The following is a 23,147-nucleotide window of genomic DNA, read 5'->3' on the forward strand; positions in this document are numbered from 1 at the left end:
TTCATTTGTTCTTTGAGAACTTCATATATGTACACATTATACATTTGCTCTTGTTAGTGGGGGCATTGAGCACTTTATTTCTTTTTTTTTTTTTTATAGGACAGCTAAAACTGGTTTTAGTCCATATTTTAGGATGAGGAAAACAAAATATAAAAGAAGTCATAAGAAATGCTCTCTTCTATTATCTCAAACCATTTTGAATGTTGTACACAAGGCTCACAAAGCAAATATAAAATGCTACAACACGTCTTTTGTAAATTCTGCTGCAGAAAATGCAACGTTAGCAAACATACCACTTTCTTTTGTACCAATTTTTAAAGAAGTACTGAATTACATACTATTATGTATGCTCATACATGTTTGTTCATTTTTAACGAGATCACCACTAATACTTCTTTTTTTTTTTTTTTTTGGCAGTTTCTGTGGTTTTATTTAAACACAAATAAAACACGTACTGAAGCCATCTACTCATTTTTTTTGCTGCGTAGCCTGGCGTTGGGATTGGTGACTCTGATGCCCAGCTGTGCCACTCTTTCTACGATGGCTTTTCGGTTCTTGGAGGAAACATTGTGAGCAATCTCAGCACAGTAAGATTTGTTGCACATCAGCAGCACTTCCAGCTCCTTGACATTGTGGACCAGAAACTTCCGGAAGCTGCCAGGCAGCATGTGCTTGGTCTTCTTGTTGCTCCCATAACCAATGTTGGGCATCAGGATCTGGCCCTTGAATCTTCTCCGCACTCTGTTGTCGATACCTCTGGGTTTCTGCCAGTTTCGCTTAATTTTGACATATTGGTCTGACTGGCGCCTGATGAACTTCTTGGTCCTCTTTTTAACGATCTTAGGCTTCACCAGAGGCCGGAGGACAGCCATGATGCCGCAAAGGAGATGGCAGCCACCTCACCACCAATACTTCTAATACTTCCCTTAACTTTATTTTTATGTTAAGCCAATGTCTGTCATGCAGGCGCCAAAAACCTTACAGTAAATTGCACAGGGTTTTAGTCCAGTTTAGAGTCTAGCTTCTTGGAATCCGCCACTTTTCTGGCTGCTTTCATGAAGTCTTCCTGAACCGCAGATTCATGATTGGCACGAATTGCAAACACACCTGCTTCACTACCAACATTTCTCAGGTCTGCTCCATTAAAACATCTATGTGCTTCGTAATAGGGCCTTCGTGGATTTTCAATATATCTAATCTTGCTTGTTCGTTGGGTATATCAATATGTATTTTTCTATCTAATCTTCCCGGATGCAGTAAAGCAGGGATTCAGTGCATCTGGTCTGTTGGTAGCCATGATCATTTTTAACTCTGTGCAGAGTATCAAATCTGTCCATTTGATTTAATAATTTCATTTAAAATTCTTTGAATCCTTCTGTCAGCTGATGGACCCTCAGAAAACAAACACCCACCAATAACCATCTATCTCATCCATTAAAATGATATATAGCTGGTGGCCCCTGGCATAGTTAAACGTTTCTCTAATCAAACGAACACTCTCACCAATGTACTTGTCTACAATAGAACTAGATACACCTTACAGGAACTTGCAGTCCAGCTGGCTAGCAATAGCTCATGCTAAGAGTGCTTTCCTAGTGCCCGGTGGCCATATATCAAGCAGCCTTTTCAGTACATTATTCCTACATGCTGAAATAATTCTGGATTTGTAAGAGGTAATTCTATTGCCTCCTTTAATTCCAGAATCTGTTCCGACAGCCTGACAATCTCAGAATAAGAAACACTTCCAGGGTCCTCATGAAACATGTAAACCAATGGATCCACCTCTCTTGGCAAATACGTGATTGTTGTGTGGTCATATCCAAAGCAAATCTTGATCCTCATTTAACCTTACTTTTATCAAGCTGCCGACAACAACCTACGATATACATTCATCCATTTGTTGCTTTAACAATGAATTTTTCTTTTGTTAACTGTTTAAGCACTTCACTCACAGTCTTCCTATCATTTTGAAGTGCCTTCAGACCACTTTCAGAACTTGATAAGTTCTTTTAATTGTTCCCTTGGCTCCTTAAGATGGCCTTCAATCTCCTTGTGTTCTGGCAGCTTCTTGGGGTCATCCTGAAGTGTCTTATCTCTAGGCTCCACCATGATAAGAAGTAGTGGCTCATAGAGGATGCCGGGAATGGCCATGGCTGCCCAGACAAAGCATTTTCCTGTTAAAGGTGCATGTGTCTGGATCATTGCCTTGTTATTTATTTGTCATTTGTTAATTGATTACTTTATTTCTTTACCCTGGATAATAATCTATCCAATGAAGAACGGGCAAAGATTTTTCCCTATTCTGAATATTGTCTCTTCTCTATGGCTTTTTAGTTTTATTTAATCCTATTTGCCAATTTTTGTTTGTTTCCTTGCTTTCTATGGTGTTGGAGTACTGTCCAAGCAATCATTGCAAAGTCCTATTTCTGAAGTGTTTCTCCAAAGTTAGCCTGTTCAAGGTCAACATTTTATACCTTACATCAACGTCTTTGATCAATTCCGAATTAACTCTTCCGCATCTGTAGAAATCAGGGTACAGTTTCATCCTTCTGCATGGAAAAATCCAGTTTTCTCAACAGCATTTTCTTCTATCGAAAATATTTTTAATACAGCACATTCTGGTTATAGTTCCCCGTCTCCCCACTCCTCCAATTCCTCTCCCCCACACATCTGAGTCCACACTCTTTCTGTCTCTGTAAAACAGTTTCTGTGGTTTAAAGCACTGGCTACTCTTCCTGAGGTCCTGACTTCAATTCCCACTACCTACATGGTGGCTCAATGGTATATAATTTTTGTAATGCATATTTGGACACCTTTGTTAAAGATCATGTGGAAATAACTATGGGTTTATCTCTTTGTCCTTTACTTTTATGTTAGAAGTAAGAATAAACACAAATTACATTGCAAGCTAGCAAGCTAGCTGATTTGTGGGGCGTTCTCACTAGGGTTATACTTCAGAATACAACAACTGATGCAACAATGAGTAATTTGAATGAAAGTACCATAATTTACTTAACAAACCATGATTTATCTTCATTATTTTCGGTCAAAACCCTAGCCTCCCTCTCTCTTAAGGCTTCACCATTATTTTGCCAGACTCTTGATTTATGCTTTCCCGCAAACTTTGCAATCAATTACACATTAAATCCACTGTCTGTGTTGTTTGCAATTTGCACTCAGGAGACTCACAGCCTGCCTTTGAAAATGAGAATTCATAGAAATGAAACTGTTTTGTTCCTTGACTTTGACCTTTAAATTCTAGCTTTGTAGCAGTCTGTCTAATTTTATTCTGCTGCTTAATTGTCTTAAACACAATCAATAAAACCGCTTTAATAAGAGTTTCTTTAATCCTAGAAGTACCCAACTAAATTTGAAATTTTTACACCAATATTCCCAGAGATCCCCCAATCCTATTCTGTCATTCAATAGCTTCCATGGTTTTAACTTTCACTAGCATTTCACACCAAAGAGAAAAAAATGCTGAAATGCATTTGCCACCTTGGATGCTAAGCTATTTAGAGTTAAATGAAAGCACAATGAGAAATTATAATACAAAAGCCAAACGAAAAATTCTCACATTTGTATAAAAAATAAAATGTATAAATTCATATTTGAAGTCAAAGAAATGTGCAATTGCTGTAAGCAATACTGAAACATTTTTATTAATACATTGTAAAAATTATATACCTTTGGCATTGTACTGGTGTATAGTCTTTTTGAAAAGAAATTGTAAGGCTGTATATAGCTCACAGAAACCATTGATGTTGGCCCAGCTCAGTTTCTTGTCCCAGAGAACTTATAGCTCTGTTAATCTGCATCTCCTGAGCCTCTGGTTCCATCATGTGCTCCATTCGCTATGGGCCCTCACCTTGATGCTGCCCCTAGTATCCACCTCTGCAGGATCCAGCTCTCAGCACTGAGCATGGCCCGCACCCGTGAGAGGAGGCCTGTGAGGCCTGTGGTGTGGGTCATGCATTCCTAGCTCTGCCTCCACTTACCACCTGCTTGACGGCCCATAAGATCCAGTACTCACAGAAGCAGGAGGCCATCCAGGCCTTGAAGGCCAGCAAAAATCTCGTGAATTGAACAGGAGCAGGAGAGCTGGCCCTGAGGACACAAGAACAGGCGAGCTGACCCTGAGGACACAAGAATAGGAGAGTTGGCCCTTACGACACAGGAGCAGGTGAGCCAGCCCTGGGGACATGGCAGCCTGAGAGCTGGCCCTGCCTAGAGGACACAGAAGTGGGAGAACCGGTGCCACCCCAAGGACATGGGAGTGGGAAAGCCAGCCCTGACCTGAGGGCACAGGAACAGGAGAGCAGGCCCTGCCCTAATAACATAGGAGCTGGAGATCGGGCCCTGCCCTGAGGACACGGGAGCAGGGAGCAGGAGAGCTGGCCCTGCCATGAGGACAAGGAAGTCCTGATCCAGAGCTCTGAGTGACCCTCACCCCAACATCTACACCATGTATGACCTGCTGGAACAGATGAAGGGGTCAGACCTACAGATTCAAAAACTAAGTATCTCCTTGACACCCAGCAACAACAGGATATCTGACAGCAGTCCCAGTGAGGATCCGGAAACAATAGTACAGGTCTCCAACCAGACCCATGACTCATAGCAATGAACATTTGAAATTAAACATATGTGGACAAAAAGCTATACTGTGAGATACATTACAGCTTCTGTGACAAGATTTTTGTTTTTTTTTGTTTTTTTTTTTTTTTACTGGGGAGAGGAGAGGGATTTTGGTGCATGATGTGTAAAACAAAGACATTCAATAAAAGTAAAAAAAAAATAAATAAATAAATAAATAAATAAATAAAAGCATTTGAATAGTACAAAACAACAAACAAAAAGAAAGCTGCCTGAGAAAGCACAAGAAACAAAAGCCCACTCATTGACAGATAATTACCATAAAAACACTAAACTGGAAGCCATAATTTATACACAAGGGGCTTGTAGGGTGAAAAAAGAAGAAAAATAAAAGAAAAACAAAAACAAAAAAAAAACATTTAAAAGAAAAAAACCATGACACCACATTGTCAGACAAGGAACCTCCAAGAATGCCACTGAATTCATTTTCTGTTTAACTTAGTTTTTGATGGACCGTCAACAGACGGCCAACAATCCTTAAGGATTGTTTCTCCCAGGTGCAGAGACCCACAGCCAAACAATAGGTAGAGCTTAAAGAGTCTTGAGGAAGAGAGGGAGAAAGGATTGAGGGTGCCTGAGAGATCAAGGGCACCACAAGAAGACCTACAGGGTCACTAACCTGGGCTCATTGGGGCTCACAGAGATGAAACCCCCAACCAAAGAGCATGTATGGGCTGGACCCAGACCCCTACACATATGTAGGAGGTGTACAGGAGCTTCTTCTTCATGTGGGTCCACAAAATTTACAGCAGGGGCTGTCTCTGACTTTGTTCCCTGTCCTTTCCCATAGCTGGGCTGCCTCGTCTGGCATCAGTGGGAGAGAACGTGCCTAGTCTTGCTACAACTTGATGTACCAGAGTGTGTTGGTACCCAAAGGGGTAGGGCTTCCCTTCTCTGAGGATAAGAGGATGAGTGATGGGGAAGGGTGTGAGAATGGTAATGGGAGGAGAGGAGGAAGGGGGCTGCTATCGGGCTATAAAGTTAAATAAATAAATAGTTTTTAAAAATTGTTTTCCCAGTGAAATGCCCTTGGATAAACTAAATTTTTATTTGTAAGTGGTTATCAATTAGAGATATCTTCTAGGTTTGATATGGAGCATTTGCCCACTTCTCCTTTTCATTCCAGGAGTCTGCTTGGTGCAGATCCATGGAGGCCTGAGCATGCTGCCACACTCACTGTGACTTCATAAGTACATTGGTCCTGTTGAGTTTAGGAAACCTTGTTTCTTTGATGTCATCCATCCCCTCTGTCTCTTAGACTCTTTCTTCCTCCTCCCTGAGCCCTGAAGGGAGAGACTGATGAAGACATACTGTTTAGGGCTGAGTGTTCCAATGTCTCTCACTCTTTGCATAATATCTAGCTAGCTATGGGCTTCTGTATTTGTTCCCATCTGCTTCAGGAGGAAGATTCTCTAATGATAGCTACTATGAATAGTTAATAACATAACTGAGAAACTGTCTCTATGGTACAATGAGGCATCCCTTGGATATATGCCCAAGAGTAGTATTGCTGGATCCTAGGGTGTAACAATTCCCATCTTCCTGAAGACCCACCACACAGACTTCCATAGTGTCTGGACACGTTTGCACTCCCAGCAGCAAGAGATGAGTGTTCTCCCTTGCTCTGCATCCTCACCAGCATGAACTGTTATTTGTGTTTTTAGATCTTAGCCAGTCTTACCAGTGTTAAAACAAAAACTCAATATAGTTTCGATTTACATTTCCTTGATGGCTAAGCATGTTGAGCAAATTCTTTAAGTGTTTCTCAGTCACTCAAGTTTCCTCTTTTGAGAATTCTCTGTTTAGATCTGTACCATTTTAATTGGGTTATCAGTTTTCTTGATATCTTGTTTTTATTTCTTTATATATTTTGGATAGTATCCTTCTATCAACTATGTAGATGGTAAAAAGAAAAACTTTACACACTCTGTAGGTTGCTGCTTTGTCCAAATAACACTATCTTTTGATGTGAAGCTTTCCATGAGGACCCATCTATTAATTTTTTATCTTAGTGCCTGTGATAACAGTATCCTACTCAGAAAATCTTTTTCTATGCCTATGAGTTCAAAACTAATCTCCACTTTCTGTTCTACCAGGTTCAGTGTATCTGGTTTTATGTTAATGTCTTTATTTTTCCTTCTTCTTTTATTATTATTTTTTGTCTTTTTTATATATACATTTATATTCTTACACATATATATAATAAACTACCTATAGCAAGAAGAACCAAGAAACATTCAGGAATTATATAACTGTTATACTCATAGTATTTTAGCTATTTGTATTTAGCAAACTTGAAGAAAACATCTTCCCTATCTTGGTGCATCTAAAATTCTGAATGTATAGCACCAGATAGATTTCCAAAGTGACTGTACTGGTTTGCATTCCCACCAGCAATGAAGGAGTGTTCCTCTCTCTCCACATCCTTGCCAGCATGTGGTGTCGCTTGAATTTTTGATCTTAGCCATTCTGATGGGTGTAAGATGGAATCTCAGAGTTGTTTTGATTTGCATTTCCCTGATGATTAAGGAGGTTGAGCATTTCTTTAAGTGTTTCTCAGCCATTTGATATTCCTCTGTTGAGAATTCTCTGTTTAGTTCCAAGCCCCATTTCTCAGTTGGATTATTTGGTTTGGTGGTGTTTAATTTCTTGAGTTCTTTATATATTTTGGATATTAGACCTTTGTCAGATGTAGGGTTGGTGAAGATCTTTTCCCAGTCTGTAGGCTGTCGCGTTGTTCTCTTGACAGTGTCTCCTGCCTTACAGAAGCTTCTCAGCCTCATGAGGTCCCAGTTATTAATTGTTGACATTAAGGCCTGGGCTGTTGGTATTCTGTTCAGGAAGTTGTTTCCTGTGCCAATATGTTCCAGGCTCTTCCCCACTTTTTCTTCTAAGTGACTTAGTGTCTCTGGTTTTATGTTGAGGTCTTTGATCCACTAGGATTTGAGTTTTGTGCAAGGTGACAAATATGGGTCCAGTTGCATTTTTTTTACACATAGACCTCCAGTTAGACCAGCACCATTTGTTTAAGATGATATCCTTTTTCCATTGAATAGATTTGGCTTCTTTGTCAAAAATCAAGTGACCATATGTGTGTGGATTCATATCTGGGTCTTCATTTCGATTCCACTGATCAACCAGCCTGTTGCTGTGCCAGTACCATGCTGTTTTAATTACTATTGCTTTATAGTACAGTTTGAGATCAGGTATGGAGATTCCTCCAGAGGATCTTTTATAGGGCTTCCTCAAGACCCAGCTATTCCACTCCTTGGAATATACCCAGAAGATGCTCCAGCACACAACAAGAAAATTTGCTCAACCATGTTCATAGCAGCCTTATTCATAATAGCCAGAACATGGAAACAGCCTAAGTGTCCCTCAGTAGAAGAATGGACTAAGAAACTGTGGTACATATACACTATGGAATACTACTCAGCTATTAAAAACATGGAATTCCCAAAATTTGTGGACAAATGGATTGAGCTAGAAATGATCATAATGAGTGAGTTAAGCCAGAAGCAGAAAGACTCAGATGGTATATACTCACTTATATCTGCATATTAGCCCAACGGGCATGTCCCACGAAAGCGTTCACTTACAAGGAAACTGGGACAGAGGGGAGGACATCCTATTGAGACTCTGGATGAGAGAAGCATGGGAGAATAGCAAAGGAGAAGGATCCAGAGGGTCCTAGAACCCTACAAGTAGAACATTATGATAGGCAGATTTGGGCACAAGGGTCCCGCTCAAACTAAGGCACCAGTCAAGGACAATACAGGCTGTAAACTTTAAACCCCTACCCAGATCTAGCCAATGGTCAGAACATTCTCCACAGTAGAGTGGAGAGTGGGATATTACTTTCTCATGTACTCTGGTGCCTCACAATTGACCATGTCCCCTAGAGGAGGAGACCTGGTGGCACTCAGAGGAAGGACAGCAGGTTACCAAGAAGAGACTTGATACCCTATAAGCATATACAGGGGGAGGTAATCCCCCTCAGGAACAGTCATAGGGGAGGGGAATAAGGGGAAAATGGAAGGGAGGGAAGAATGGGAGGATACAAGGGATGGGATAACCATTGAGATGTAACAAGAATAAATTAATAAAAATTTTAAAAATTAAAAAAAATTCTGAATGTAAATCAATATCCATCATGTATCATCATTATCAACTTAAAACATCTATCTAGACCTAAAAATATCTTAACCACTAAACAACTAAGCTTAATTGTAAAACTAAACTGTCTGGTCTTCAACCCCATCAGAGACTTGAGAAGGAATAAAATTAATTTCCTGAGTAAACAGGAAGTGCATGTTAGCTGCTTCCAAGATGAGAAAATAATAGAGACGGTTTGCTGCCTGATCACTCACCCAAAACTCTCTATAACATTGGAGCATTATCTTCAGCCTTCTGGCCTAATATATCTGGCAGACATATTTGTGAGGCAGGAACTAATGAGGACTTGCTTGCCCTGTCTTGGCAAAGTTTGGCCATCGACTTTGCCTGCGTCCTTACTTGCCCATTTTTAGGAAGAATTCTGTCTCTGGTAAAAGCAAGGATATTTTGCCCAGTGGCTTCTTTGCTACATGTGAAGCCATCTCCATAAGGAGGTTCTTTGACACTCATCATGCACTTTGAGGTAGGCCAGGTGTTGGTAGAAGTTAACTTGTCTCATCGCCAGTGAATCTTTAAAATAATTTTAAAAACATTTTAATGCCATATTCTGTATGTTTCTGAAGTTTTTGAAGATCTTATCTAATTATTTTACCTTATCTTTCTATAGAATCATATTTATCTGCTGCACCTATGTTCATAACAACTTTACTCATAATAGCCAGAATTTAGAAACTACTTAATGTCCCTCAACTGAAGAGTGAATAAAGAAACTGGGGTACATTTACACAATGGAATACTATTCAGTTATTAAAAACAAGGAAACCTTGAAATTTGCAGGCAAATGGATGGAACTAGAAAAGATCATCATGAGTGAGGTAACCCAGACCCAGAAAGACAGGCATGGTACATACTCACTCATAATTGAGTATTAGACACATAATACAGGATAGCTACACTGCAATACAGAGACTGAAACATCAACCAAGGACCATGTATGATGTGGACCTAATCCCTCTGCTCAGATGTAAAAGCACAGTCTCCTTGTGGGTCCCACAATGTGGAGAGTAGAGACTACCTTGAACATGCACTCTAGCCACCGCACTTTGATCACTTCTCCCTGGCAGGGCTGCCTTGCCAGGCTACAAAGGAAGAGGATACAGGTAGTACAGATGAAACTTGATAGGCTGAGGTCAGATGTTAGGGAAAGAGGGCTCCCCTTTGTGAGGACTTGGGGAGGGAGGAAGAGTATTTGAGGGAGGAAGGGGGGATTTGGATGGGAAGGGGGAAATACAATCTGGATGTGAAGAATTTAACCTGCAGATAAAGCAGATAACTTATATTGCTAATCCCACTATATGGGAATAGCTCTGAGACTGGCTGAGACAGGAATGTCTAGGCATAGACAATGCTTCTTGTTGGCTACAGAACTCCTGTGAATTATTATTAGATGCCATTCTTCATATGGCATGCATGAAGATTTACAGATGTCTTTTTTTTCTGCTCATACAAAGAACAGAAAACCAGCCTTAATTGTTCTGTGCATCAGATACATCTTATACATTTATAATTTTAGGACTGTATAATGCTCCTGAGAAATTATATGTTTTCAGAACCAAAGAACTTGACACTGAGACTGGATCAGACCTGACAGGATTCATTCACTCAGCATGCTGGACACTGCCATCCTGGATCCTTCATGTTTCAGGACCATGTGCTTCAGTTGTTGTTTCTTATCAGAACAAGACAGCTCCCAGGACATCTTCAAAGAACCATTCCAATCCCAATTGGTCCAGTAATTCAGACTGTCCCACACAGGACTCTAATTAAGCCTGGAATATCTCAACATTTAGAAACTGGACCACAAATGCCATTCCTAGCTTGTTTAATGATTTCTCCAATTTTATTTGGGCCCCTACAAAGGTATTATTCTTCCCAAATCAGCTGTAAGAACCCTTAAGAGAACCATACCCCATTTCCTTTAAGGGTGCATTGAGCAGGTTTTTGGTTGTTTTCTTGGGCTATAGAGGGTTACTTTCAATGGGAGTTGGTTACAAGTTATTATTGGTCTTATTTAGAGAGAAAACAAGGTTGGACTCAGGAATGTCTCTCTTTTTCCTTTATCTTCCATTCTTAGGTATGGGGATAGGGGTTGAAAAGAAAGAAGGAGGAATATAGAAATATATAAGGAATATAGAACAAAAAGTAGATTAGTGAATCTACTCCTCAATTTAATGCCTCTATTTGTCACTCACAAGGTTACTTTTAAATCACTGTTATAGAATTTTGTATATAGATGCAAAATAAGTTTAATTTGAGGTACACTGTATAGAATTGAAATTTAAGATTATTTTTCACACACATTTTATATATTTCTACTCTAATATGAGGTATTATACCCATATAATTCAATTATAATACAAGGTTTACTTAACAATACTTTGAAAGTGCTATTGCGGCCTGTTTAGAATAATAAGTTACACAGTTAATTGTTAGTTGATCAAATTATGGTCATATCAATTACTAGTCTATTTTAATCACAAGAATATACACCGTAGGTGCAACAGATAGATATAATCCAGCAATTTTTATTATTCAGGATTGTTTTAATTGTCCTAGTTTGGTTTTTCTTTGTTGGTTTGGTCTGTTTGATTGGTTTAGTTTCTATATGAAGCTGAAAATTATACTTTGAAATGTGAATAACTGTCAGAATTTTGATGGAGATTTCATTGAATCTGTAGACTGATTTTTGGGTGGCCAGTTTCACTGTAATAATCCTTCTGGTCCATAAGCAGGGGAGACCTTTGGTCTTCTGCTATCTTCTTCAGTGTTTTAAAGTTGTTATTATACAAATGTTTCATTTGCTTGGTTAGAATTTTCCTGGCAAAAAAATTTTAGTTTTGCTTATGTATACTATCACATTACCTGCAAATAAAGATACTCTGACTTCTTCTTTTCCAGTTGGTGTCAACTTGATCTCTTTCTTTCGTCTTATTTCTCTAGCTAAACCATCAAATACTATATTGAATAGATATGGACAGAGTGGATAACCTTGTTTTGATCCTGACTTTAGAGGAAATGCTTTGAGTGTCTCTCCACGAAAGTATACGTTGGTTTTGGGCTTGCTGCAAACTTCTTTTGCCATGTTAGGGTATAACTCTTGTATCCATAATGTCTCAAGTGCCTTTATCATAAAGAGGTGATGGGGTTTTTTTCCATAGGCCATTTTTTCCAACTAATGAGATGATCTTGTGTGGGTTTTTTTTTTATTTCAATCTGTTTTAATGGTAGATTACAATTGTCAATTTATGTATGTTGAACCATCCTTGCCTTTATGAAATGAATCCGACTTGATCATCTTGGGTGATCTTTTAGATATGTCCTTGGAGTTTGTTTGCAGGTATTTTATTTAAAATTTTTGCATATATGTTCATAAGGGAAACTGGTCTGTAATTCTCTTTCTTTGCTGGATCTTTACGTGATTTAGGCATCAGGGTAACTGTGACCCCATTTTAAAACAATTGTTCGCAATGTTCCTTCTATTTTTATTTTGTGGGATATCTTAAGGAATGTTGGCATCAGCTCTTTTTTGAAATTCTGATAGAATTCTGCACTAAAACCTCTGGACCTAGATTGTTGATGTTGTTCTTTCCAGATTTTTGATTGCCACTTCTATTTCATTAAGGGGAATGGGTCTACTTAAATCGATTATCTGATCTTAATTTAAGTTTTATAAGTGGTAAATATCAAGAAACATATCCATCCATTTCTTTTGGATTTTCCAGTTTGGTGGAGTACAGGTTCTTAAAGTATATCTTTATGATTATCTGGATTTCAATATCTGCTTCTATGGTTTCCTTTTTCATCTCTAATTTTGTTGATTTGGATCTTCTCTCTCCACTTTTTGGTTTATTTAGATAAGGGTTTGTCAATATCATTGATTTTCTTAAAAAATTAACTCTTTGATTCATTGTTTCCCTGTATTGCTTTTATTACTTTATTCATTTGTTTATATTTTATTAATTTCTGCCCTGATTTTAATTATTTCTTGTTGTCTACTAATTTTCACTGTAATTTCTTCTTTTTGTTTAAGAGCTTTCATATGTGCTGTTAAATTACTGGTATGAAATATCTCCAACTTTTTTATTTAGACACTTAGTGCTATAAATGTGCCTCTTAGAATCACACTCATCGTGTTCCTTAAGTTTGGGTATGGTGTGTGTGTGTGTGTGTGTGTGTGTGTGTGTGTGTGTGTGTGTGTGTGCGTGCGCGTGCGCGCGCACGCATGTGCGCACCCTTCCATTCAATTCTAGAAATTATTAAAATTTTTCTTAACTTTCACTTTGATACATTTTTCATTTAGTAGTGGCTTGTTCAATATCTATGGGATTTTTTATTTTTCTGTTGATATTTAGCTTTATTCTGTGATTGTCAAATAGGATGCAGGGTATTATTCTTGTATCTTGTATTCAAAGTATCAGTTCTTTTGTATCTGTTGAGACTTGCTTTGTGTCCAATTTTGGAGAAGTGGTCAATTTTGGAGACGTTCCATGAAGTGCTGAGGTACAGGTATATCTTTTGTATTTGAGTGAAATGTTCTGTAAATGTATTAGGCCCATTAAGTTTATAACATCCATTAACTCCAGAATTTCTCTGTTTAGTTTTTGTCTGGATAGCCTGTATATTTGAGAGAGTGGGAGTATGGAAGTCTCTCACTATCAGTGTGTGAGGATCAATATGTGGCTTAAGATATAGTATTTCTTTTACTAAAGTGGATACCCTTGTGTTTGGTGTATAGACATTAAGAATTGCAGTGTGGTTTTGGTCAATTTTCCTTTGACGAGTATACAGTGTTTATCCCTATCTCTTCTGATGGCTTATGGTTTGAAGTCTACTTTGTCGGGTATTAAAATGGCTATACCAGCAGGCTTCTTTGATCCATTTGCTTAGAATATCTTTTTTCCATCCACTTACCCTGAGGTGATGTGTACCCTTGATTTTAAAATATGTTTCATCATCGTAGCAGGAGGATGGATCCTATATTCACGTATATTCTGTTAGTCTCTGTGTTTTTATTGGAGAATTGAGATCACTGATGCTGAGAGATGTCAAAGAACAGTGTTGATTCCTGTTTGTAAGTGGTGTGTAGGTCCTTGTGCTCACAGTTAAGCCCTAGGGAAACAAGGAATGTTAAACACACAGCATTTTCTCTTCAAAACGAAAGATAACTCACCTGTTTTTTCCCAGAAGGCTAGGAACAGAGATGGTTAATAGCCTGGTAGCCTCTTAGCTATCTGTGGAAACAAACCACCCCAGCTCCCCCAGATCTATGTTTGTTTGTTTGTTTGCGTCAATCTAAAGTTTATCTTCCTCCAGACGCTTGCCATAAGTTGTTTACCTTGAGCCTGCTTCCTTAATTAATCTATAGAACGTATCTTTATCTTTATGGAAGATATCACTTGGACATTAGAAGAGTTTAGTTCTTGTGGGACCTGAAGTAAGTATCTTGCATGAAAAAATATACTTAAAGCATTTGCAACAGTGTTATAACATCCATGCTAGCTAATTTTGTAGACATATTAGGCAATTTGTCTACAAAACATTCTATTTGCAATGTAAGAAATGTTTTAAGATAATGAAAGCAAGTCTTTGTTATCTGGACTCCACAAGTGTGAATGATAGTAAAATTTTAATTATGGTCAATTAAAGTATGGCTTTACTAGGTAGATAATAAAACAGAGGACCAAATATGAGTTTTATACCAAGAGCTGCCATTGGAAAGTAGTTGCTAAAATATACCAGATGTTTTATTTTTTTAATGACATCAGAGTGGAGAATAAAATAGCTTTAGCAAATATCACTGATTTCACTGATTAAAAAATAGTCACTATCACTCACTGTAACTAGCACAGCAACAAATCGCTAACCCATCAATGCATTGTAGAGTAGTGCTCTGAAAAAGTTTCCAAAGTTAACTTTTCAACCTAGTAATGACAAGTTAAATGCCTTAAAACATATTAAATCTTGATACCCTATGAGCATATACAGAGGGAGGAGGTCCCCGTCAGTCACAATCATAGGGAAGAAGAGTAAGAGGGAAATGGGAGGGAGGGAAGAATGGGAGGATACAAGGGATGGGATAACAATTGAGATGTAATATAAATAAATTAATAAAATATATTTTTAAAAGGTAATATAATATGCATAACTGTTATTTATAATTTTTCTACAGTAAAATGTATATGTAATTGTACAACAAAGCCCTTAGTTTTTAAGTTGAAAACTATGAGACATACCTGAGAGTGCCATACATTATGAAATTATAGTAATAATATCTATTGTATAGATTCATTGAGAAAACCTTATGTAGACATGGTCTGTGTGCTAAGAGTCGGCCTCTCTGCTATCTCCTATAGTACAGGGCATAGATAAGATATTCTATGTTGATTTGAAAGTCATTCTTTGAAGAAAAGATCTTCCTAAGTCTACGACTTATCAATTGAACAAAAACAACTAATAAAAGCTAGGTTAAACATGTCAAAATATATGGACAGGGGACCCTTCTTGACCTAGGCCCCCTACTCAGATATAGCCTATAGGCATCTCAGGATCCATGGGGCTCCCCTAGTAAGGGGAGCAGGGGTTGTCCCTGACATGGCCTTTACTTTGATCACTTCCCACTGGAAGAGAAGCCTTACAAGGTCATGGAGGAAGAACGTGCAAACAGTCCTAATGAGGCTTGATAGGCTGAGGTCAGCTGGCAGGGGAGGAGGGCTCTCCTGCTCTGAGAACTGGAGGAGGCGAAGAGGGTGAAGAGGGAGGAACAATGGGATCAGGAGGAGATGATAGAGGGTGGGCTATAATTGGGTTATAAAGTGAATAAATATCTTTAAATAAATGTGAATTTTAAAAAACTTAAAAAAAAGAAGAAATCAATGGTGAAGCAATATAATGTAAGCATATAGAATATTGATCAAGAGAATGCCTCTAGTTCTTACAAGTGTATGATAGGCTTTCAGTTCTAAATGTACTATATTATAATTTTAACCTTCAAATATTGTTAGAATGCAAAAAGTATTTACCTAACTTTCCATATTGAGATCAGAAAGAAGAGCATGGGAATTTTTTCTTTTTTATATACATTTTATAATTTATCATACATATTTCAGATTATACCCCAATTGTTATTCCCTCCTTATATCTTCCCTTTCCTACCCTCCCTGTCACTTGAATTGTTTATCTTAGCCATTCTGGTAGGTGCAAGATGGAATCTCAGGTTCATTTTGATTTGCATTTCCTTGATAACTGAGGATGCTGAGCATTTCCTTAAGTGTATCTCAGCCATTCAATGTTCCTCTGTTGAGAATTCTCTGTTTAGCACTGTACCCCATTTTTCAATTGGATTATTTGGTTTGGTGGTGTTTTAATTTCTTGAGTTCTTTACATATTTTGGGTATTAGCTTTTTGTTGGATGTAGGGTTCATGAGGATACTTTCCCAGTCTATAGGGAAAAGTAGGCTGTCATTTTATTCTTTTGAAAATGCCCTTTGCCTTACAGAAGATTTTAAGTTTCATGAGGGCCCATTTATTAATTATTGATCTTATAGCCTAAGATCAATAATTATTAATAAATGTTCTGTTCAGGAAGTTGTCTCCTGTGACAATGAATTCAAGGCTCTTCACCAGTTTTTCTTCTAACAGATGTAGTGTCTCTGATTTTATGTTGATGTCTTTAATCCATTTGGACCTGAGTTTTGTGCAGGGTGATAAATGTGGATCTATTTGCATTTTTCAATATATAGACATCCAGTTAGACCAGCACCAATCGTTGAAGATGCTATGTTTTTTTCATTATATGGATTTGGCTTCTTTGTCAAACATCAAGTGTCCATAGGTATGTGGGAAGGGGTTTCTGGGTCTTCAATTCAATTGCATTGATCAGCCCACTTATTTCTATGCCAGTAGCATGCTGTTTTTATTAATATTGCTCTATAGTACAGCTTAAAATAAAGGATGGAGATTCCTTCTGGGGATCATTTTTTTTAACAGGATTGTTTCAGGTATTCTTGGATTTTTGTTTCTCCATATGAAGGTGAGAATTGATCATTCAAGATCTTTAAAGAATTGTGTAGGTGAGAAATTCAAGATGACAGTGCCAATCACACACCACTTTCGATCAGCAGGACAACCAAGACTGCACAGTGACCTAAAAGCCAAACTGGGAGCTACAAAACACCAGTGCTGCTGATTACCCGGTAAGAAGGATCCACATTGTGTGAAGCATGGGTGGGTGTAAGCCCTGGCCACCCAGATAACCCACAGAAAAGTCCCAGGGGACAACCCACACTAGCTGCCATCTTGAGAAAGCCTGTGAGGCACCTGTGCAGCTTTGGGCTCTCTCCCTCTGTCTACTTCTTACCATATCTGGGACATAGAGCAGATAGGCAGAACTGAGTCCCAGCACCAGCCACAATCCACTTTAGCTGCCATCCTGTGTGCAGCTTTGGGCTCAGATATCTCCACATGAACCTGAAGCCTACTGGTCTGACACAGTTAGGACACAGAGCAGAGAGGCTGAGCAGAACTATGAGGGCCACACTACACATTAGCTGCCATCCTATAGCAGCTTCAGGCTAGGATCTCTCTCCACCCACCTGCAGCTTATTGGCCTGGCCCATATAGGTCACAGAGCAGACAAGCACAGCAGAGACCTGCATGTGCCACACTCCACATTGGTTGCCAGACTTTGAGCAGCTTTAGGCTTGGATCTCTCTCCACCTGCCAGCTACTCACCAGGCTACCCCATCTGGGACACAAAGCATATAAGCAGAGCCCTGCTGTCCCAAGAAGGCCTCTGGAGCACCACAATGGCTTTGGGGTTAACATCGCCCTCATCCCCAAAGCTGCCTACCAGCCTGGTCCATCTGGGACAGAAAACAGATAGGCAGAGCTGAGTCTGGCTTGGGTGAAGACTCACGTTTGCTGCCATCTCAAGAAGGTCTGTGTGGCACCTGAGCACTTCAGGTTCAGATCTCTCCCGGTTCCCCAGCTGTTTACTAGCCTAGCCCATCTGAAACCCGAGCATACAGGCCCAGCCCTGCCATCTCGACAAGGACAGTAGGGACAAATGAGCAACTTTGGGCTTAGCTCTCTATCAGACTGGAACACAGACAGGAAATTCAGCTGAGCTGTGTTGAATGGAGGCTCCAAGACTCAGAGTACATCATCATGAGGAGGCCTCTGTGGAGCCCAAGAAAGCAGCCTTTGGCTCAGAGATCTTGTCTCTCACTCAAAACCTGCCTGGCTCATGTAGGACACAGGCAGCAGCACCATTGGAAGAACCTCTAGGCCTGATAACACCTGATACAACCAGATGCCTAGAGAACAGTGTGAGAAGACTAGCAACAAAACTCTGAGCCATATAACACCACCAGAAACCAATAGAGGTTTGAATACCTACAAAGTGCATGAAGAAGATTTTAAATCTGAGGTGATGAAAATGACAGAAACCTTGAAAGAGGAAAATAAGCCACTCAAAGAAATATGAGAGAATACATTCAAACAGATGAAGGAATTGAATAAATCCTATAAAGAATTAAAGGGAAATTCAATAAAACAGGAGAAAGAAATGAATGAAACTATCTGAGACCTAAAGAGAGAATTAGAAGCAATAAAGAAAACACAAACTGAGGCAATCTTAGAGTTAGAAAACATAGGAAAAAGAACAGTAACTATGAACACAAGCAACTCCAACCAAATGTAAGAGATGCAAGAGAGAATATTAAGTGTGGAAGATATGATCAAAATTATCAATGCATCAATCAAAGAAAACATTAAAACTAAAAAGTTCCTGACACTTTGTGTTGTTTTGGGGTTGTGCCAGGAACTTTTTAGTTTTAATGCTTTCTTTGATTGATGCAGAAAGAAACTGTGGTACATATACACTATGGAATACTATTCAGCTATTAAAAACAAGGAGTTCCCGAAATTTGTGGATAAATGGATTGAGCTAGAAATTATCATAATGAGTGAGTTAACCCAGAAGCAGAAAGACTCAAATGGTATATACTCACTTATATCTGCATATAAGCCCAAGGGGCATGTCCCATGAAAGCCTTCACTTACCAGGAAACTGAGACAGAGGAGAGGACATTCTAGTGGGACTCTAGATGAGAGAATCATGGGAGAATGGCAAAGTAGAAGGATTCAGAGGGTCCTAGAAGCCTACAAGTAGAACATTATGATAGGCAGATTTGGGCACAGGGGTCCCGCTCAAACTAAGGCACCAGCCAAGGACAATACAGGCGGTAAACCTTAAACCCCTACCCAGATCTAGACAATGGACAGAATACTCTCCACAGTAGAGTGGAGAGTGGGATATTACTTTCTCACATACACTGGTGCCTCACCTTTGACCATGTCCCCTGGAGGGGGAGACCTGGTGGCACTCAGAGGAAGGACAGCAGGTTACCAAGAAGAGACTTGATACCCTATGAACATATACAGGGGGAGGTAATTCCCCTCAGGAACAGTCATAGGGGAGGGGAATAAGGGGAAAATGGGAGGGAGGGAAGAAAGGGAGGATACAAGGGATGGGATAACCATTGAGATGTAACAAGAATAAATTAATAAAGGAGAAAAAAAGGAAAAAACAAAAAAACAAAACAAAACAAAACAAAAAGTTCCTGACACAAAACATGCAAGAAATCAGGGACACCATACAAAGACCAAATCTAAGAATAGTAGGAATAGAAGAAGGAGAAGATTCCAAGCCCCAAGTCCCAGAAAATATTTTCAACAAAATCATATTTTCAACAAAATCATAGAATAAAACTTCCCCAAACTAAAGAAGTACTCATAAACATACAAGAAGCCTACAGAACTCCAAATAGATTCAAGAAGAAAAGAAACTCTTTCGGCCACATAATAATCAAAACATTAAATGTACAAAACAAAGAAAGAATATTAAAATCTGCAAGAGAAAAAGGTCATGTCACATATAAAGGCAAACCCATCAAAATTACACTTGACTTCTCAGCAGACTATGAAAGCTAGAAGGCCCTGGACAGATGCCATGCAAACATTAAGAGACCACAGATGCCAACCCAGACTACTATACCCAGAAAAACTTTCAATCACCATAAATGGAAAAAAACAAGATATTCCATGACAAAACCAAGTTTAATCAGTACCTAGCCACAAATCTAGCCCTACCGAAGAGACTAGAAAAAAAAGTTCAACTCAAGGAAGCTAACTACATCCAGGAAAACACAGGAAATAAATATCTGCACATCCACAAATCCAAAATAAAGAAAACAAACACATACACTATCACCACCAAGACCAAAATAAGAGGAACTAACAACCACTGGTCATTAATATCTCTTACCATCAATGGCCTCAACTCTCCAGTAAAAAGACACAGGCTGACAGACTAGATGCAAAAACAGGATCCATAATTCTGTTGCATACAAGGAACACACCTCAGCAATAAAGATAAACATTACTTCAGAGTAAAGGCTTAGAAAACTGTATTCCAAGCAAGCCAACCCAACAAGCAAGCTGGAATAGCCATTGTAGTATCTGATAAAATGTACTTTCAACCAAAACTAATCAAAAGAGATGGAAAAGGTCACATCATCCTCATCAAAGGAAAAGTACACCAAGATGATGTCTCAATTCTGAATTCCCAATGCAGTAGCACCTACATTCATAAAAGAAATGTTTCTAAAGTTTAAATCACACATTTAATTCACATATTACTAGCGGGAGACCTGAGCACCCCACTCTCCTCAATAGACAGATCATCAAGACATAAACTAAATGGAGAAACAATGAAACTAATAAACATCATGAAGCAATTGGACCTAACTGATATCTACAGAACATTTCACCCAAACACAAAAGATTACATATTTTTTTAGCAACTCATGCAACCTTCTCCAAAATTGACCATAAACTTGGTCACAAATCAAACCTCAACAGATACACAAAAATCAGAATAATCTCTTGCATTTTATCAGACCACCATAGATTAAAGCTGGAACTCAACCAAAAAAATAAGAAACAACTGAGAGCCTACAAACTCAAAGAAACTGAACAATGCCCTACTCAATGACATCTGGGTAAGGGATGAAATAAAAAGATAAATTAAAAACTTCCTAGAATTCAATGAAACTGAAAGCACAACATACCCAAACTTATGTGACACAAGGAAAGCAGTGCTAAGAAGAAAGTTCATAGTACTAAGTGTCTTTATAAAGAAACTAGAGAGACCCCATACTAGCAACATAATAGCACACCTGAAAGCTCTAGAACAAAAAGAAACAGACATATGCAAGAGAAGTAGATGGCTGGAAATCATCACACTCAGGGCTGAAATCAATAAATTAGAAACAAAGAAAACAATTCAAAGAATCAACAAAACCAAGATCTGGGTCTTTGAGAAAATCAATGAGATAGACAAACCCTTAGCCAAACTAACAAAAAGGAAGAGGGAGGGTATTCAAATTAACAAAATCAGAAATGAAAAGAGACATAATGACAGACACTGAGGAAATCCAAAGAATCATCAGGTCTTATTTCAAACATGCAGGGCACAAAATTTGAAAACCTAAATGGACAATTTTCTTGATAGCTACCAATTACCAAAATTGAATTAAAATCAAGTAAACAAATTGAATACTCCTATAACACTTAAGAAAATGAAACCAGTCATCAAAAGTCTCCCAACCAATAAAACCCCAGGACCAGATGGATTCAGCACAAAATTCAACCAGGCTTTCAGAGAAGAGCTAATATATATTCTCTTTAAACTATTCCAAAAGATAGGAACAAAAATAACATTACCAAACTCATTCTATGAGGCCACAGTCATCTTGATACCTAACCCACAGAAAGATTCAACATAGAGAGAGAATTTCAGACCAATTTCTTTTATGAATAAAATTCCTCTTATGATGTAAAAACACTCAATAAAATACTCACAAACCTAATGCAAGAACACATCAAAAATATCATTCACCATGACCTGCAAGTAAGCATGCAGGAGTGGTTTAATATATGGAAATTCATCAATGTAATTTATGATATAAACAAACTGAAAAGCATTTGATAAAATCTAATACCCTTTCATGTTAAAAAAAGGCCTGGAGAGAGCAGGGATACAGGCACATACCTAAACATAATAAAGGCAATATACAGCAAGCCTATAGCCAACATCAAACTAAATGCAGAGAAACTTAAATCAATTCCACTGAAATCAATGACAATACAAGGCTGTCTACTCTCTCCATATCTCTTCAATATAGTACATGAAATCATAGCTGAGCAATAAGACAACTAAAGGAGACCAAGGGGATACAAATAGGAAAGGAAGAAGTCAAACTATCACTACTTACAGATGATAGATTTCATAAATGACCCCAAACAAATCTATCAAGGAACTCCTACAGCTTATAAACACCTTCAGTAAACTGGCTGAATTCAAATTCAACTCAAAAAACATAAGAGCCATCCTGTATACAAATGACAACAAGGTAGAGAAAAAGTTAGGGAAACTACACCCTTCACAATAGCCACAAATAATATTAAGTGTATTAGTGTAACTCTAACCACAAAAGTTAAAGTTTTATATGAAAAAAAAAACTTCACATCTCTCATGGATCACAAGAATCAATATACAAAAATGGCCATCTTACCAAAGCAATCTACAGATTCAATGCAATCCCTATCAAAATACCTGCACAACTCTTTACCAACCTTGAAAAGTCAATTACAACTTCATATGGAAAAACAAAAAACCAAGAGTAGCTAAAGCAATCCTGTACAATAAAAGAGAAACATTCCTCCATTGACACTGAGAGTGTAAACTTCTACAGTCACTTTGGAAATCAATCTGGCACTTTCTCAGGAAATTAGAAAAAAATTTACCTCAAAACCCAGCCATACAACTCCTGAGATTATACCTGAAATATACTCCATCATACATCAAGGACATTGGCTCAACTATGTTGATAACACCTTTATTTGTAATATCCAAAACCTGGAAACAACCTATATTTTCCTCAGCTGAAGGATGGATAAAGACAATGTGATACATTTACACAATTGAATATGACTCTGGTATTAAAAATAAGGAAATCTTGAAATTTGCAGGCAAATGAATGGAACTAGAAAAGATCAACCTGAGTGAGGTAACCCAGACCCAGAAAGACATGTACGGTATATACTCACTCATAAGCAAATACTAGCCACATAATACAGGATAACTACACTACAACAAAGAGACTAATGTACCAACTAAGGGCCATGTATGATGTGGACCTAATGCCTCTGCTCAGATGTAGTAGCACAGTCTCTTGTGGGTCCCACAATAT

General features: G+C 38.3%; 1 protein-coding gene and 1 pseudogene across 2 annotated transcripts; both read right to left on the minus strand.

Annotated features, from left to right (window-relative positions):
* Positions 1 to 449: 449 nt before the first annotated feature.
* LOC311578761 (large ribosomal subunit protein eL32-like) lies at positions 450 to 895 on the minus strand. The gene has a single exon (XM_084748785.1). It carries the CDS (start codon positions 870 to 872, stop codon positions 465 to 467), a length of 408 nt encoding a protein of 135 aa, XP_084604911.1. The 5' UTR covers positions 873 to 895; the 3' UTR covers positions 450 to 464.
* Positions 896 to 1,000: 105 nt separating this feature from the next.
* LOC311588226 (26S proteasome regulatory subunit 10B-like) lies at positions 1,001 to 2,151 on the minus strand (annotated as a pseudogene). Its single transcript has one exon. The product of its transcript is annotated as a 26S proteasome regulatory subunit 10B-like (transcript).
* Positions 2,152 to 23,147: the final 20,996 nt, after the last annotated feature.

The sequence above is a fragment of the Acomys minous genome (genome assembly GCF_964271855.1).
Source record: "Acomys minous genome assembly, chromosome: 2".
In the NCBI taxonomy this organism is placed as follows: domain Eukaryota; kingdom Metazoa; phylum Chordata; class Mammalia; order Rodentia; family Muridae; genus Acomys; species Acomys minous.